Source organism: Leptonotus elevatus, chromosome 2, assembly GCF_054856555.1.
Source record: "Leptonotus elevatus isolate MCC_2025b chromosome 2, RoL_Lele_1.0, whole genome shotgun sequence".
Taxonomy (NCBI): domain Eukaryota; kingdom Metazoa; phylum Chordata; class Actinopteri; order Syngnathiformes; family Syngnathidae; genus Leptonotus; species Leptonotus elevatus.
The window spans coordinates 9,549,133-9,561,757 of NC_141240.1; the positions used below are offsets into that span (position 1 = coordinate 9,549,133).

At 37.8% G+C, this 12,625-nt stretch overlaps 2 protein-coding genes across 4 annotated transcripts in view; one reads left to right on the top strand and one right to left on the bottom strand.

Annotated features, from left to right (window-relative positions):
* The window catches only part of mitfb (melanocyte inducing transcription factor b), a 41,744-nt gene extending 36,264 nt beyond the window's left edge, over positions 1-5,480 (top strand). For all 3 annotated transcript variants that reach the window (XM_086068466.1, XM_086068467.1, XM_086068468.1), the window contains 2 exons: positions 1,289-1,436; positions 4,179-5,480. In XM_086068466.1, coding sequence (XP_085924592.1) covers positions 1,289-1,436; positions 4,179-4,580 — 550 coding nt within the window. In that variant the 3' untranslated portion in view covers positions 4,581-5,480. The remainder of the gene's footprint in view (positions 1-1,288; positions 1,437-4,178) is intronic.
* Positions 5,481-9,957: 4,477 nt separating this feature from the next.
* mdfic2 (MyoD family inhibitor domain containing 2) lies at positions 9,958-11,795 on the bottom strand. The gene is made up of 3 exons (XM_086067412.1): positions 11,720-11,795; positions 10,293-10,430; positions 9,958-10,220 (listed from the first exon to the last, which is right to left on the bottom strand). Exons 1-3 carry the CDS (start codon positions 11,793-11,795, stop codon positions 9,958-9,960), a joined length of 477 nt encoding a protein of 158 aa, XP_085923538.1.
* Positions 11,796-12,625: the final 830 nt, after the last annotated feature.

The following is a 12,625-nucleotide window of genomic DNA, read 5'->3' on the forward strand; positions in this document are numbered from 1 at the left end:
ATCTATCCCGCCCCTTTGCAGTAATTACATAAAACTTTATTTTTAAAGCGACCCCAAACTCTAGGCATCGTCCTATTCTATTTGCTCCGTGGAAGTCCGACATTTCTTGCCAAAAGCGAGCATCCTTCAGCAGTACAGAAGTGGCCAAATATTAAAATGAAGCTTCATGAAGCATTTGCAATATTTGTTGACTCCTTTAGATGGAGCTCGTGGTTTAAAGATAAAGGCTCGTGCAATGGAAATTGATTGAATTTCCACTACGTCTTTAAAACAAGAGCACAGTCAGAGTAAAAAAATATTAATCACAAGTTCTTCATGAGGCTTCATTTGTGCAATACTAGGTTCTGGGTGGCGCAATTATGGTTTTGAGATTATTTAAATTTCCAGGCAAAATTTTTTATGCCAACCAATTTTTGTGGTCGACTTAACAGCTAGCTAATTTCACCCCCCACACTCTTAGCCCTAGTTTATATTTACACCTCATCAGGATTGTATCCAAGCCTGTTACACTCAGGCAGGGCATTTTTGTTTTTTGTTTTTGTTTTTAGAAATCCATCAGTTAACACAAGAACATGGAATTTTGGTGATAATTACACTCATCTGTGTTTCGAATCGTGATTTATGTTGTTTTTTTAAATTATTATTAGAAAATTTGACTGCTATACATTCACGGATGTGTACTATTTGCAATAATAAATGAGCTGAACTTGTTAAATATCATGTGTGCAAATCCCACTGTAATCAGTAGTCTGCATTTAAAGGGAATTTTTTTGTACAGTATAGTATTTGATAGTACTATAGAATATAGTCTGTTTTGATTCATTTAGACATTTAATTATATGAAATCCTTGCCATCATTTCCTTTCTGTATTACCCTGCAAGTTTCAAAGAAGTTTCACTTTTGCACTTTTGTTGTTGTAGTTTTCTTTTTCCAAACTGACATTAATGGGCTTCTTCCCACTGTTCTTGTTTTTCTTCAGCACATTAAATGGGAAACAAAGAATGTTAGAATGATATGCCACTATTTGAGGTAACAACAGTACCGAATTGATGTCTGCGGGGGGGGCTCTAGAACCACAGCATTGAGACACCGACCTTGTAATATTGTACGTCACAACTGTTACAAAAGACTAGAACGCTATTACATCAAAGCCTGCGGGGACGGGCATGCAAGACACCTCAATTTATGAGGCACCAATGAGCAGTTGTGGCTCAGTATCATTAGCAGTGTCTGATATTAAAGGTTCTAAGGAAGATGGCTGACTTAAAGCTGCTGTATGCTTCTCAGAGACATGCGCTGGAACAAGGGCACCATTCTCAAAGCGTCTGTTGACTACATCAGGAAGATGCAACGTGAGCAACAAAGGGCCAAAGAGCTGGAGAACTGTCAGAGGAAGCTTGAAAATGCCAATCGACATCTTATGCTGAGGATACAGGTACACAAACGCGCCATCTTCATCTTTTCTATTCAAATATTTTTCATGTAGACATCACTCGTGTGCAGTAGTAGTAGTATGTTTTCCTCCACTTTCTACTATCTGTGTCAGTGTCTGGTTTGTGAACACATCACATTAGTGATGAACTCATTCAAACCCAAAAAACATGTAAATACGTTTTTTAATACTTCACTCACAAAAACTTATTTAGACATGTGTTATGTTTGTTTTTTTATGCAAGAGCATACAGAAGGCTTTGATGCAGCTTCTGACATGAAGCGATGGCTTAAAATAATTTATTACAAACGGCCAGCAGGTGGCAGCAGAGTATAAGAGCTCAGCCAGGGCCATGATGCAACAAGCTCTTTTTGACAGCGTTTTCACCAGGAATGTGAATAATGATGAAACTTAGCTATATTCTCATGCTAATTGCTGCAAAACAGAAACGGATACAAATATACTTTTTTTTTCCTGGAGAAAGAAGAGACTCTAATCTTTCTTTTGATAGGTTCCATGTTTTTATAGCAATAGAACACAATATTCAGTTAAAATGGCTGGGAGTAAATGAGTTAAGATACTCAAGTTAATAATGCTTTAAAAATTGTCTTCTTATTAGTGATTAATCTTGCTTTGGTTCTGAAATAGAGATTTGCTCCAGGGCAGGGGCGGATCTATTCTGGGGAGATACAGGGCTGTGGGCCACCCCGAAACTATGAAAAGTCCAAAACTGTTTGCCTTATCACCTTTAACTGGTATTTAAATAACTTAAAACTAAATAAATATATAGTAAAAACCCGCTTAACTAACTCCAGTACAGTTTATTGGTTTTAGCATGTTTAAAATATTTGGACAATATCAAAGTGGCCCTTGTATATGGCCCTCAAAGGGAACAAAAGTTTGGACAGTTTTTGTAGGAGATCTTTCTCCTGAAATTGACGACAGGTCCTCCCTCACCACTCCAGAATTGTTAACAGCCCTGTCGGTTGCTGCCTTGCCCTGCTTGAGTCTCCCAAAAAGTTAATTTTTTAGTAGAAACAGAGCAAAATCTATCGTCCCATCAATGTGGTGTCATATGTGCTGCCTTTAAAAGCATGTGACAAACAATTCAGTGTGAAATGTAATAATGTGTAGATGGAGCCTACTGGCCTGTTGTCATCCGCCAGTTGATTTCGACACGCGTTACGAACCTCCCCAGATTGGTCACATTATGTTTGCTGACTAGCTTGAAGCAATTTTTTGTACGTCAGGACAAAAACTACTTCGCATCTAGGATCTGCATGCATATTTGTGGCTTTGTGTGTTTTAAAAACTAAGAACCCTGATTAATAGCTGCCATTAATGGCCTGTTGTCTCCCAAGGGTCTTTTTTTGGTGATTTTTGCTCAACATTTGTAAATATATCACACACTTTTTAAAGTACAGTTAGTTGCAAACTGTCAGATATAACAGGTTGATTATTTATCCATAGGCGTATTGTATTCAAGTGCAGATTTCATGAAGAACATATTACTTCTACTACAGTACTATAAAACTACAGCTACTACTATACCCCAGACAGAAACAATTGAATGGACTTCATGTCACAAAATAAAATATTTATTTATAAAAATTCCAACAAAAAATGGATCCAGATTTTGTAACCGATTTCACAAAGTTTCACAAATGCATGAAATCAGCAGTCAGCATCTCTCAAACATAGACACCAGCACAGACAGACTTCCTCTTTGAAATGTTTGTGCCATGTCCAAAATCTGCTTTTCAGTTGGGGTTTTAATTTCTCCAAAATGCACACTGTTGCACACTTCTTGTTTGACTGTTCAAGCATAAACAGACAAAATACGTTTTCATTGCTGTCTTTCTTTAACATGGAATTCAAATAAAAAGTACAAATTGAAATGAGCACAAAACTTAAACTTAGCTTTAACAGTGAACTTGTGTGTTTTTAATTATTTCTGTAAATTTAATGGACTGACTATATTATTAGACTGAGAAATGATGTGATTTTTTTTCAAACAAAGAGCAATAAAAAAATGCATGAACAAAGTAGCCAACAATATTTTCTAAGGTACTTTTGTAGTTTTTCTCTATATGTTCCCGTTTTCTTTTTGTTGTTGTTTTTTGTAATTTGAAATTTTCGGGGAAAAGAAGTATAGGCCTAATATAACCCTTGATTGTTATTTTGGAAAAACAAAGCTGATTGATTTTTTATTTTTTTGCTTGCCAGTAGCTGCAATTTGAACCAAGAATTCTTGCCCACTAACCAGCAGACCTTACTTTTAGCTGCTCCTAATAAACGTTGACCTGTTTCCAAGCCAGTGGCTGCGGGGAAAAGCGATAATATGTTGGGCAGGATTAGTGTTGAGTAAATCACAGGGGGAGATCGGAACATCATATGTACTTAGATATATTTCAACATTTAGAGACTTTTTTTATTATTATTAATTTATTATGAAACAAATGATTTGGCATAATCTTTGGCTACCTTGAAGTATCCTATGTCATTCTTGGTTATTTTTTGATGCAGACCAATGTTATCAAAAGGTTAGTCTAATCACACTTCCGGTGCTGAGTCACTCCGCTGTGTAGACCAGACTCTCACATGGCTTTATTAATGGAATCATTCAGCCCCATTATAGGAAATATTTTTTTCTTTTCTCTGAAATGTTGAGTGACAATGCTTAGCAAATGTATTATCCCATTGCTGACCGTGCAGTGACGCTTGCTGGTGTTTGTGTGTGCGCAGGAGTTAGAGATGCAGGCTCGAGCTCACGGCCTGGCCATCACGTCCTCGGCGCTGTGCTCCAGCGAGCTGGTGAGCCGGAGGATCAAGCAGGAGTCCGCTCTGGAGGACTGTCACCAGGACCTGTACACACTCCACCCCCACACGCATCACCAGCACCACCCCGCCTGCACCCCCGAGCCCCCCGGCACCCTGGAGCCAAACGAGGGTCACCCCAACTTCTCCGACGGCCACTACGGCGCCCACGGCCGGCCGGCCTCCAAACTCAACGACATCCTCATGGAAGACAACGTCTCGCCCGTGCGAGGCGGGGACCCTTTGCTCTCGTCCGTCTCCCCGGACGCCTCCAAGGACAGCAGTCGCAAGAGCAGCGTCAGCATGGATGAGAACGAGCAGGGCTGTTAGCGCCCCCTGCTGGAAGAGCCCCTCCATGCGGCCGCTGATGTGCTTTTTTTTTGTCTGTGCGTTTACACGTTGTCAGTCTTCGGCTTTCTTTTTTTATATTTGTGTCTCTCAAAGCCTTCAACCTTGATTTCAAGGATTGATTTTAAAGTCTGTTTGTTTTAATCAAACTTTTATGACAACAAGTTACATGTTTAGAGTTTTATATGTAAAAGGAAACACATTTATCTAAGGGTAGATGCTAAATTATGACTATTTGTGGTGATTCCAAAGAATCTGAGGAAATGATAACTGATGGTAACACACAGTATATGTTGCGGTGACAAAACACTGCTTTTTAAATCACAATAGCAATAATAGAAGATCATCTATTTATTACTGTAGTGCTTTACACTCCTTGTGTCTTAGAACATGCCGATGCCTTATTATGACATCATTGTCAAATGTGACACATTCTGTGCTGGCTCATCTTCATCCAGTGCAAACCTCCTTCTTGACACATCTGAACTATCCAAGTCATTTGTTCATACATTCCCCCCGATATTGATTTAGCATTAGCCTAATTGTATTATTGCCCGAGTTGTTTTGGAATATTTTCGGAAAATAAGAAAAAAGCACAACAAATTCAACAAACAAAGTCTGGCTGGCTTGAGTCTTTTTTTTTTTCTTCTTTTTTTTTAACCATGACCTGGATGACACAGACATAAAGAAAAAAGACAACATGGATGGGTGAGTACCAATACTAGGTGTCCGTTGGGCCTATACCTGGCCTTATTTCAAGGTATCTCGCGACTCTTGTGGCTGTTTTACGATCAGGATCTAGAAATTACCAGAATAGAGAATTGTCATTAATTTCATACAATTTTAAGGGAAAATGCAATATTGGGATATATTGGTCTTTCTTTAAAATGATGTCATTGGGGGGTTTTTTTGGGGGGGGGGGTTAAAACGTGGTATCCATCATCCCTACTATTCATCCATTTTCCAAACTGCTTATCCTCACTCGGCTCTTGCGATAGTAAGTAATAAAAAAAAATGAGTAGGGCAATATTGCTATTGGCTAATGTTATTTAATAAAAATATAAATGAAAGCCATTTTAGTGCTGTAGCAGAACATTGCCGTTTGTCAGCGTTCTTCCACACACAGTGTTAGATTAACACAGAGTGTTAAATCTAACACTAGAAAAGTGTTGATATGTGTCCACACCAATGAGTGTAAATCTGACACTTTTCAAAGGGTTACTTTTTTCACACTTAACCAGTATTACTCCAACACTGTATAGTGTTAAAAATATACAATGGTAAACACTGAGTAGTGTTGAAAGTACTGTAAACTAGTATCAGTGTTAAACATTTAAACACTTATGAGTGTATTTCACTAGTGTCCGTGTTGAAAATATCACTCAAACTACACTTTACTCTAGTAAATGGTACTTTATTTATGTAGCTAAAGCCTCCTTCCAAGGCCCTCAATGCGCTTTACATTTTGACTACTGATGAGACGGCATCAGGAGCAACTGGGGGTTCAGTATCTTGCTCAAAGATACTTTGACATAGTCACACTGGCCTGAGCTCAAACCCATGCTCTCAGGGTTGCAAGACGATCACTCTACCACTGATCCACGCCACACAACAACAACTGGATGTATCGCAATTGAAATGTCGACAGCATGCTGGAAAGTTGGAAAGTTTCTCCTTCACCGGAAATGCGGGTGTGGTTAATTTAACACTTAAGGTAGTGCTATTGAGGTTACACCCAACATCCACCCCAACAGTCAAGGAAATTTACTCTGACAGTATATAAAAAAAAAAAAAACACTACTTGTTGCATATTTGATCGAACACTGGAAATTTAACACTGACTTACTTGAGCTGTCCTGTGCTGATTTAGAAGCAAATACAAGTGCCAAATCGAAGACAAAACACGAGTCACTCGTAATCCTGCTTAACAACGATATCCTCAGGTAACATGAATTGTTGGAGATGCATGCAGATAGAAAGCAAAAGGGTCACCTCAGCAGTTTTCCTTTCATCTGCCTCCTGTCTGAAAATCACATCCCTCACTGGCCAAACTGCTCCAACAGTTTCACTTGTCGAGTCGTGCGTTGTGCTCGGTCACGCAGCAAACTTTCAAAAAGCCTCCTGTCAAGAATGTATGTGAACATTTTGTTTGTGACGGACTACAAGGCGGCTATGTGGTTTCCAAATAAAGTGGCAACTATACTGTATGTGGATTCCCAGTGAAGCACATAAAAAAAAAACTGGAATGCCTTCAAATCAAATTTTTTCTTTTTCTTTTTCAGTATCTCTGCGTTGAATCACTGTTAGTGTTTCCAAATACGTTCACAAAAATTGTACAAGACTGCTGTTTCTTGGCCATGTATGAACATTGTGCATTTTGTTTCCCAGCACTTGTAGCACATTGCGCAAGCGTGATTTTGTCATGTTCCAAGTCCGTCTGCAGCTAGCAACGGTTGACTTTGTGCCTGTCAGTTAACGTCTTGACGGCGTGATGACGTCATCTTTATAAACGATGTGAAGTGCCTTGTGGTGGTTCCTGTTTCCCTGCTGATGTACAAGTAAGAGGAGCCGTAAGTAGTGACACTTGCATTATCTGTCAGATGTTTACTGGTGTTTAGGGAGAATGTCAAGCTGCTTCACAAGCATTTTGCAGTTACAAAAAAAAAACTCCAAAGCCTGTCAGATATAGTTATGTTCTTTTTAAATCAAAACAAAAACGTGTAAATTGATAAAATAAAGTTGTAATGATTAATAATGGAAATAATCGCTGTCAAATTACTTTTTAGAACAACCTTTAATTGATCTGTTAAATTAATATTTGTACACATTTTCTTTTTATTTAGATAAATGTTCTTTTGAAAAAGGAAACATTATTTTGTATAACTTTTTCTTTTCTTGTTTTGGAGCTTCACTCAGATTCTTCCTGACAACAAAGGTCTTGTTAGTCAAAGTTAACAAGCTTCTCCAAACAAACAGCTGCACATCAATCTATTGAGATGATGGCTTGTTTGGATGTTTTTATATTCTTGCTGAATAATATTGGCTTGAATGGTACTTCTTAATATTTTCCACATATGTATTATTTATTTTCATTTGAACACATTGATTATAATATCCCTAACTTGAAAATAGCACATTGTAATTTTACACTTTGAGTTCTGTTTGCCTGAATGTGATTCAAATAGATGACAGCCACAAATGTGCTGCCATTGTGCCAGTTATTTGACGTAGCTGTAATATGTTAATAGGTCAAATCCCACTTCACTTTTCTGGAGCTTTGCCCATTTTGTCATGTGGTGCAAAGCACAGGCCGGCCGCCCTTTAGACAAACCGGTATAAAGCTCCGTCTTGTGATGCAAAACTTGAGATGCAATTCTATGGAGGACAACGCGTAGGTGTAGATTTTTACCTACCCTAGGCAAAGAGTAACCTTACACCTATTGTAACCAGATCACTTTTCTTTTTTTTTTACATACATACAATTAACTGAACCTGCAAATGTGATTCAACAGTGATGCTGCATGAAAGGCACCTGCTGTGATTTGATGGCACATTTGCATATGAAATAAAAGAAACATCAAGTCCAACCTACAGTATGTACTTGTTGTGCCGGTGGTTAATGTGTTCTCTGCTTCCTCTTTCTCCGTGTGGCAAAACACTGCACTGTCAACTCAAATTACATGCGGAAAACATTAAAAGTTGTATTTAAAAAATTGGGAGTTTTTTTCTTCTTCTTGGTTTTCTATTAAATAAATAAATAAATAAACCCCATAGTGATGTATGTCAGCCACCCTGAAGAAATAGTTTCCACTCAGTTCATTGTCATTTAATAAAAATGTTGAAATTATTTTTGTTTGCTTTCCTGCTAAAAGTTTTTGGACAATTTCCATTGAAACAAGTTGGATAAACATAATGCGTTATGTAACGAAAAAAAACAAAACAAAATCAAAAAACAATTACGCTAACGAAATAAAATAACAAAAATGCTTTAAAAAAAACAACTAACAAACTACATTTTATGTTTACAAAACTAACTAAAACTAACTATAATTATAGCCCAAAAAAGTCCTTCGTTTTAGTCTTTTGAAATTAATTTAATACATGAGCCTTTGGGCATGATTTTAAATGTTTTTATGTTTTTTTTTAATATATTACCCGGAATAAAGACGTTTGAAAGTGTGTCACACAGAAGTGATGTCATCTAACAGCAGCCAATAGAAAAGGACCTTTAGATGACGTCGCTTGTAGGCGACAAATTTGCCTTCTTGGTTTTTGGCTCGCCTGCTTTTTCATTCATCAAGAAATATGGAAATATGTTTTTTTGTTTTGTTTTTTTACCATAGTGTTCATTAAATATTGTGTACAGGTAATACATATTTAAAAATATACATAATAATAATACTGAAACGAACTAAAACTAAGCATTAAAATAACTAACTAACTAAAACTAATTTTTTAAAAATCAGAACCACCCTGAAAACTAATTAAGACTAACTAAATAAAAAACGAAATAAAAACGAATTAAAATGAAAATTCCAAAAATATAATAACCCTGGTTAGAACTGGAGCAACGCAGTGGCGAATATGTGTTTTGCATGTGTGGCGTTTGAATGTTTAATCCACACAAACATGCAAACATGTAAAGTTAGTTACATGACTACTAGACAATTCTCAGTATAATGCAGTACACTTGTACACAACTGTAAACTACAACCTCAGTACAGTAATGAATGAATTGTTCAGTGCACTTGTCAAAAGTAAGCCGTATTATCTTTGATACAGCTTTTGTATTGGATGTGACGTTGTCGTGGCTGGTTCGTGTTTAGCTCCTCTACAAATATGACCATCACCATTCATGACTAAACAAGCTTTGTCTACTGATTGTCTACTGATTGTCTACTGATTACTCAACATACTCATACACATAGAACAGTGTTTGCCAGGCGTTATTAAGCCGAAGAAGGCACATATTTGACACAAGGAAAATTTCATGGCACACAGGTGAATTACGTTCTTACATCTAATGGAAGAGGATTCAATTTTTCTGAAAGTTGTCACTAAACTGCAGGTATACATAGAGGAACCAAGACAATATTTAAAGAATGAAGAAATAGTGTTTATTTTCAATTCTGACACAGACAGGGCAGTCCATTATTTGCTATATGTTTTTACTCCTTGAGATGGTGCTTTTGGTTTAAAGATAAAGGCTGCAATGGAAGTTGATTAAGCTTCCACTGTATTTTTAAACCAAGAGCACCATCTATAGGAGTAAAATATATATAATTGTTACATCACAAGTGGTTCCTGGAGCCTCATTTTCCCATCACTACCAAACGCCTTCATGTTTCCTGAACTCTTCTCAGCGATAGCACACTTCTGATATCTCCATGGCCAGCTCCAGAAGTTCTGCTGAGTCCTGGCAGGAGCTGCAGATGTCCCAGTCTAGTCCCAAGTTGCAGGTCCAGCACTCCCATCCCTGATGGTCCCTCCCACTGGACTCGGTGATGTGATCCACCGAAGGAAAGTAGTGGCTGGCAGCCCTGCCAAATGTGTCCAGCAGCAGATGCATGAACTCGCGGAAGCGGCAATGCAAACAAGCCAGCACAAGTCCAGCGCAGTCCTCTGAGGGTGGGAAAGGGAAACCTCAGAGTTTGGTTTCAACCATGAACGCCTTTGATGGTCATTAAAGCATACCGTCAGTGACAGGCTGGTGTGAGTCATCAGAGGAAAACACACTACTGCTACTGCTCTTCAAACTGTCTGAACCCGCTTCCAAGATTGTGGATCCATCAAGTTGTGCTTCCTGTCTCAAGAAAATAGGGGGGCTCATCCCTAAATATAAATATATATATCAAAAACAGAATTGTACAGTATTCCTTTTTAGCATTTCAGTATTTTATTTTTGTCATAATTGGGTACTACTGGTCAATATCTATCAAAATCAGCCTTATTGTAAATGTTAATACACTCACACACTATACAGTATATATCGTCTGATCAGGCTTGGGGAGTAACGGAATACATGTACCGCCGTTACAGAATCAGATTAATTTTTTAAAACTGTATTCCATTACAGTTACAGGAAAAAAAAACATGTAATCAGATTACAAATACATTTATTAAAAATGGGGATTACTTTGAGGGATTACAATTAAAGAGAGAGAGAGAGAGAGAGCGTGCACGCCCACGCGAGCGGGACCGTTGCTACAATTCGGGGAGGTGGGAACGAACGAACTGACTAGTCGTGTCCTCCACACGCGGGCAGTTTGAAAATGCTTCACGGACGGGAGGAGGAAATGGCGACCGGTATTCACTGGAACTTACTCGGAGCGAAAGTTTGAGCTGAGAGTCCAGCGGCATGCTACGCGCTGTAGCTTCTTGCTAGCTCGATCGCTAGCCTACAACCATAATACGAGTTACACCTTCCAAACAAATCTTCCTCCCACCAATTAACTATTTAAACATCATACACAACATATACACGGCTAAACTTGTGACTGGGATAAAAGTTAATTTTGCTGTTGATGTCACACATCTATCTATCTATCTATCTATCTATCTATCTATCTATCTATCTATCTATCTATCTATCTATCTATCTATCTATCTATCTATCTATCTATCTATCTATCTATCTATCTAGCCAGCCATCCATCCATCCATCCATCCATCTATCTGTGAGGTGTGGTTGCTTTCAGTGACAGTTCGAAAACCGCATATGGCCTTCAATCAATCAATAAATCAATCAATCAATAATCAATAAATCAATCAACAGCCTACATGCTTTTTAATTACACTAGGATTTTTGCTATTGGTAGACTGCCCGGGTCCCTATCACCCGCAAATAGCAGGGGCGCATTGTATAGAATATATATTGCGGTGATATTTATTTTTATTTTGTCTTCATGAGCATACTCAATATTGGAGTAATCTAAAAGTAATCCAGTTACATTACTTTAATATTATGGTACTTGGATTACATTACTAACTACATTTTTTAGCAGGTTACTTGTAACTGTAACGGATTACATTTTAAAAGTAACCCACCCAAACCTGCGTCTGATAAATCCACTCATTCAAAGTTCTTCAGTCGAATCATACACGAGATGATAGAAACATACCATCACACTCAGAACAGGCTTTTGTCCCAAGATCCATAAAATTCATCTCAGGAGCTCTTGAGGCAGAAGTTGTCATCTTCTGTAGAGTAAAGGACACTTGAGAAACTTGAGCAAAATGTCTTTGTGTAAACAATAATAATAATAATAATGATAATAATAATAACACCCGGCCGATGCACAAAAGGAACACAAGCCAAGACTGTGATAAAAGAGATAGTAATAGTAATGATTATTGATTACTCTTCAATTGAGTGACTAAGCCTAAAGTCAAACATTTCAATTATGTCAGGAAGCAATTTCATATAATTAAATTAATGAATAAATAAAATTTAAAAAATCACTTTACCTGTCTTTGGCGCTAATTGCTCCAGTTGAGTGTGGAATCGGACCACTTTGAAGTTTGAGCGCATGTATTGCATTTTGTCCCATTTTCACTCCTCCTTATCCATCATTACTCGCCAATCAGGAGGCACGTACACACAAGGGACAGACACGAGCACTGCCACAGAAAAGAAGACAAAATGGTCTCACAACAGTTCAACACTCATGGCGTCATGAATTACGCCGTTTTACACTCTATATGCAAAAGCAGAATAGAAAATGGAGGAATGGGTTTTTTACATTTCATAGTACAGATTTATATGATATATTTTACCTAAAAATTGGGAGTTTGCAATCAACCAAATAAATGAATAAATCCTTTCAGAGAATATGACCTGACAGCAGGGCTGGACTGGCCATCTGGTATACAGGGCAGATGCCCGGCGGAGCAGCATCTTTTGGGTCACCATTTTTGCAGTGCTATTTAATAACAATTTTCCTCAATTTCACCCAACAGACTGGCCCACAATTTAAAAGGAGCAACTCATTAATAAATTTACAAGATATAGATAGCAAAAACTAGAA